At 30.8% G+C, this 5,371-nt stretch overlaps 1 protein-coding gene across 1 annotated transcript in view; it reads right to left on the reverse strand.

Moving 5' to 3' along the window:
• Positions 1-4,891: 4,891 nt before the first annotated feature.
• The window catches only part of LOC107665085 (RNA-binding motif, single-stranded-interacting protein 3-like), a 42,717-nt gene continuing 42,237 nt past the window's right edge, over positions 4,892-5,371 (reverse strand). Inside the window, exon 15 of the mRNA XM_016455839.1 lies at positions 4,892-5,020. Within this exon, the coding sequence (XP_016311325.1) occupies positions 5,017-5,020 (4 nt within the window). The 3' untranslated portion in view covers positions 4,892-5,016. The remainder of the gene's footprint in view (positions 5,021-5,371) is intronic.

Consider the following 5,371-nt stretch of genomic DNA (forward strand, 5'->3'; position numbering starts at 1 on the left):
GCGAACCCACTCCGAAGTCCTGATCTGAATCAAATGATTCGCGAACCCGCTCCGAAGTCCTGATCTGAATCAAATGATTTGAGATATGCTCTCCGAAGTTCCGATCTGAATCAGAAGATTCGCGAACCCGCTCCGAAGTCCTGATCTGAATCAAATGATTTGAGATATGCTCTCCGAAGTTCCGATCTGAATCAGAAGATTCGCGAACCCACTCCGAAGTCCAGATCTGAATCAAATGATTCGCGAACCCGCTCCAAAGTCCTGATCTGAATCAAATGATTTGCGATACGCTCTCCGAAGTCCTGATCTGAATCAAATGATTTGCGATACGCTCTCCGAAGTTCCGATCTGAATCAGAAGATTCGCGAACCCGCTCCGAAGTCCTGATCTGAATCAAATGATTCGCTAACCCGCTCCGAAGTCCTGATCTGAATCAAATGATTCGCAATCTGCGTTCCGAAGTCCTGATCTGAATCAAAAGATTCGCGAATCCGCTCCGAAGTCCTGATCTGAATCAAATGATTTGCGATCCGCTCTCCGAATTTCCGATCTACTAACGATGGGATTGTATTACACTAGTGTAGATGTATTTTTGAATGTCAATTTCCGTCTAGACAAACTTGTGACATGGTAACATGAATCCATTACACTAGAGTGTCTTTCAAATCTTTTTATTACTCAAATCTTATTTAAAGAAAAGCCAAAACATCATAAAAAGTTTCCTTTTCAAATTTATCCTCTAATAAACACTGAAAACAAAAGAACAGAATGAATCACCCTTCAAAAACAAAATCACAGATGCTTGAACCCATAAACCAGGACACACCTTCACCCGATCTCCGTTGGGTCCCGTGGGTTCTGCTGGAAATGCTGGTCTGAAGTTTCCTCTTAAAAACCCTAAAACTTGTGTGAATTTGTGTTTTCACAGTCACTCGCTCTACTGTTTCAAACCACAGATATGAATTGAACTGTTTTTGAAAAAAGTTACGCAATGTTCACACTTTCAAAGTGTGAATTATTAGCTTTAAAAGCTAATAATTAAACAATAAAAATATAAAATTAAAATACATTTTAAAATAAAAACCAATCAAAATAATATACTTACTTAAAATTAAATAATAAAAATATAAATACAAATTTTAAAAACAAGGACAATTAAAAAAAATTCTAATAAATATTAATTAAAATTAAATAATAAAAATAATTATAAAAAATAAAATTAAATAATTTTAAATGAATAAATTAAATATCATAAAATGTTATATATTTAAAATAAAAGTTAAAAATAAAAATATATCACTATAAAACAATTTGAATAGCCCAGTTCTTTTAAATGTCAAAACATTTTCAATTATAAAAGGGGAAAAAATATGAAAAATGTAATTTTAAGTACAATAAAAACAAAGTAATAAAACATATTAAAATTAAATAATTTTAAAATAAAAACAAATCAAAATAAACCATTACTAAAAATTAAACCATAATGTAAAATATTTTTTAAAAACATCCAAATAAAACTAATTTAATAGTACTTCTAAATTAAAACACATTTGAAAAACAAACACAAATAAAAATACTGCAATTTTAATTGAAAAAAAAAAACAAATAAAAAAAACCTAAAATATTAAATAATTTTAAAATAAAAACAAATTAAAATAAAACAAAAATATAAACATCAAATATTTTAAAAGCCTCAAAATAAAAAATATAAAAAATTAAAATATAAAAAAATAATTGTAAATAGAATAAAACTAAAAATAAATATTTTATTTGAAAGAATGAATCACAATTCTAAGGTGAATATGAACTAAGATGATGGTGTATGAAAAAACTAAATGGCTAAATCACATTTAACTGAACCGCTTTGACACTCTTATTTGAATGTAATGCAGCAGAAATGACTGTAGATGCAGATGTGAAGAAAATGAGCTCAAGAACACGCCGTCGAAAGTTCAGACGGGGCTCAAATGATGTCCTGACATTCGTTTAACTTTAAGAGAATAAAAATGCTGTCGTTCTCAACAGCAGGCGAGTCGCGCTTTCAGCAGCTCCATCATCAAAAAGCCAGCAAGACTCACAGATGGCAAGTGTGTGTCTGCATACGCTAAAGGACACGAGCGCTGAGGCGGGAGGAACGTCTCCGTGAATGACTCAGGAGCGCTCAACACCTGCTCGAGCCTGCGGGAACCCACCGGGGCCACGAGAAGGGCATGAGGACAGTCAGGAGCGATTTCGGCGCGACAGGTTCCTCATCAGCATCGCTGGAGGTCACCTTAAGGCTGATGATACAAGGGGCAACTTTTTGAGCAATGTTGCCATCAATGGGCAACCAGGTGAGACACAGGGCCCACGACCGATCTAAAGTATCCAGATCGAAATTTGTTACCCATTCTCAATGGGAAAGTGCCCAAGCAACAAAATTGGCAAAATTGCTCAAAAAGTTGCCCACTGTATCATCAGCATAAGAGAAGATCCTGTAGAACTATAAAACGTTCACACTGCGGATAAACGCGGCATCACTCCTCTTCTGAGCGTCTCATCGCGATCAGCTGCATGTTGATGCATCTCATGCTAAACTGTTCTCAATGGTTTCTTGTAGAACACAGAACTTCACATGCGGCTGTGTCCCAAATCACATTCTAATTCTACTGTAACCTACAAGTGTGTACTTCACTGACGTTGGGAAAGAACATACTTTTGGGTGTGTAGTAACACATTAAGACACAATTCATTAAATCATAAAAATGTTCAATATTTTTAAGATCAAAAATAAAATAAATCATAAAGATGTAAAATTAAATTTAAATTAAACAATAAAAACAAAACACTGAACATGAATCAAAATAATAAAAATGTAAAAAAATCATTAAAATAACAAAATTAAAACACTTACTAAATTAAATTATAAAAATAAAAAATAATTTAAAAATAAAAACAAAAATGAAAAACTGAACATCTTAAATCTTAATGTAAATAAAATACCATAAGTAATTAAATTGTAAAAATACACAAAATACATAGTTTTAAAAATGTAAATAAAATATTGATAAAAATTTAAATTAAAATAAATGATTAAAAATAAAAATAAAACACTTACTAAAAATATATATAATAAATGTAAAATGAATAAATGATTAAAATAAAAACAAAACACTTAGGAAAAATGTATTAAATCATAAAAATGCTAAATTAAAACAAATGATTAAAATAAAAACAAAAAACACTTATTAAAAATGAATTAAATCATAAAAGGCAAAATTAAAATACATAATTAAAATGTAAAAAATAATCAAAATGAACCCTTACTAAAAAAAGATGATTGATTTGATTTACCTGCATGTCATGTGGCCATTAACCAACATCATAGAACTGTGTTAATGCGAATGTGTTGTTAAACTATTGAAATACTCATTTATATTCTCTGAGCAATTCTTTAAGGTCAAAGGGGTTCGGCTGACAAAATGTTTTTGAATCTCTGGTTTAAAGAGTAAGATGTTTCTCATCTCAGCCATCGCTCACACCAATCCCAGACCCAACACCAGCGTATCAGGAGCTCTTCCTCACAGAGAAGATGAAGCATGAACATCAGCTGATCAGATTCCTCCTTTACTGTTCAAATGCACTTTCTGGACTCTGTGGATCTTGCTGATGAGTGTACATAAAGAGATGATCAATAATCAACTGCTTAACACAATAAAAGTAATAGAATTATAATAACAACAACAACAACACAATAATAATAAAACAACAATAGCAGCTGTAGAAACAACATTAACATATTAAGAGCAAAAGATCTTGAGAAAGTTTCCTCTTTGGTTTAGAAACGACCTCCATTCATTCTCAACTACACAAAACTACAGGAACTACTTCTTCTATTGCTTTAGACTGATTGAGTTCAACATCACACATCCTTCATCCATGTTTCTGCTTTCATTTAGCTTTTTAAGTTATTTTTGAATTATTTGTGATGTTAAGTTAATTTAAATAAAGGTTCAGCAGCAAATGTAATGTTTAAGTGGATCAAATTAGATCTTAATGTAAAATGAAAATAGGTAAATTTAACATTTAAAAATTAAAAATAAAAACTAGCAGAATAAAATTAAATAAAATATGCAAAATTGAAATAAATGATTTTAAATGAAAACATAAAAAAGAACAGCATAAAAAATCTTACTAAAAATAATGAAATAATAAAACTGTGAAATTAAAATAAATAAATGATTAAATTAAAAACAATCAGATTATTATTACAAAGCAGGCTTTAATTTAATTTAAAAATTAAGGTTTAAAAGCAAGTATAATATCAATAATGAAAGATATATTTATGTAAAAAATCTAACATATGAGGCAAAGCAAGCTAAAATAAAGTTAATTTAAAAATTAAGGTTCAACAGCAAATCTAATGTGTAAACAAATCAAAATGTATATATAAAAACAATTAAAAATAAAAAAGCATGTTTATCAATTGCAGCAAACTGCTGTACTGTTTTTCCCTCTTTGTGAAAATGAATGTTCGGTAAAATGCAATCCATTCAGGAAAATTATAATTATTATTCTTCAAGTGAAGAAAAGGTGAAGTCAGGATTCAGTCCCATCATGATTTACACATGATACCGGATATTAAACAAAATTCAGATGTATTCAAAATTAAGGCAACTGAGATTTGTGTAAATTCCTATAAAACCAACATTTGACAGAAGAAAATCAACAGAATGTGATATCTTAATATCGGAGGAAGATCATCCGTGTTCTTCTAATCATTTATATATCCACTCAGTGTTTTCATATTTATGAACTCTCTGAAGAAGATTCAGTCCAACAAACATAAAAAATCACGAAATAAAGCTCATGAGCTCATGAAGCGGCCCTGCGGGGTCCTTCAGTCCAGCTGGGAAATAAGTCAGTGTTTTTGGTGCTGAGGTCACCTGGATGTTCATCATGTGTCTGTATTTTCAGTGCAGAGCGTCTGATCTCCATCAGAAGACAACGCTGACGTACATTCACCTCTTCAGGATGCTATCTGAGAACAACACACAAAATCATCATCCATCACACTGAGATAGAAATGCATCTACAGTGCTCAAACGAAACTACATGCAAATGCAAATGCAAAAAACAAAAAAAACATGAGCGTTTGTAAACTAAATGAAACAATAATGCTTGTATCCGTTAGTTTTGCATTAGGTATTATGAACAGGTATTGTGAACTAACAATGAACAATACATTTGCAGCATTTATTAATATATTAATAAAATATATTACAACATTTATATGAATGCATTAAAAAACAATATGTTTACAGCATTTATTGACACACAGACACACACACACACACACACACACACACACACACACACACACGCATACTTG

This window comes from Sinocyclocheilus anshuiensis, unplaced genomic scaffold, assembly GCF_001515605.1.
Source record: "Sinocyclocheilus anshuiensis isolate Anshui unplaced genomic scaffold, SAMN03320099.WGS_v1.1 scaffold439, whole genome shotgun sequence".
Taxonomy (NCBI): Eukaryota; Metazoa; Chordata; class Actinopteri; order Cypriniformes; family Cyprinidae; genus Sinocyclocheilus; species Sinocyclocheilus anshuiensis.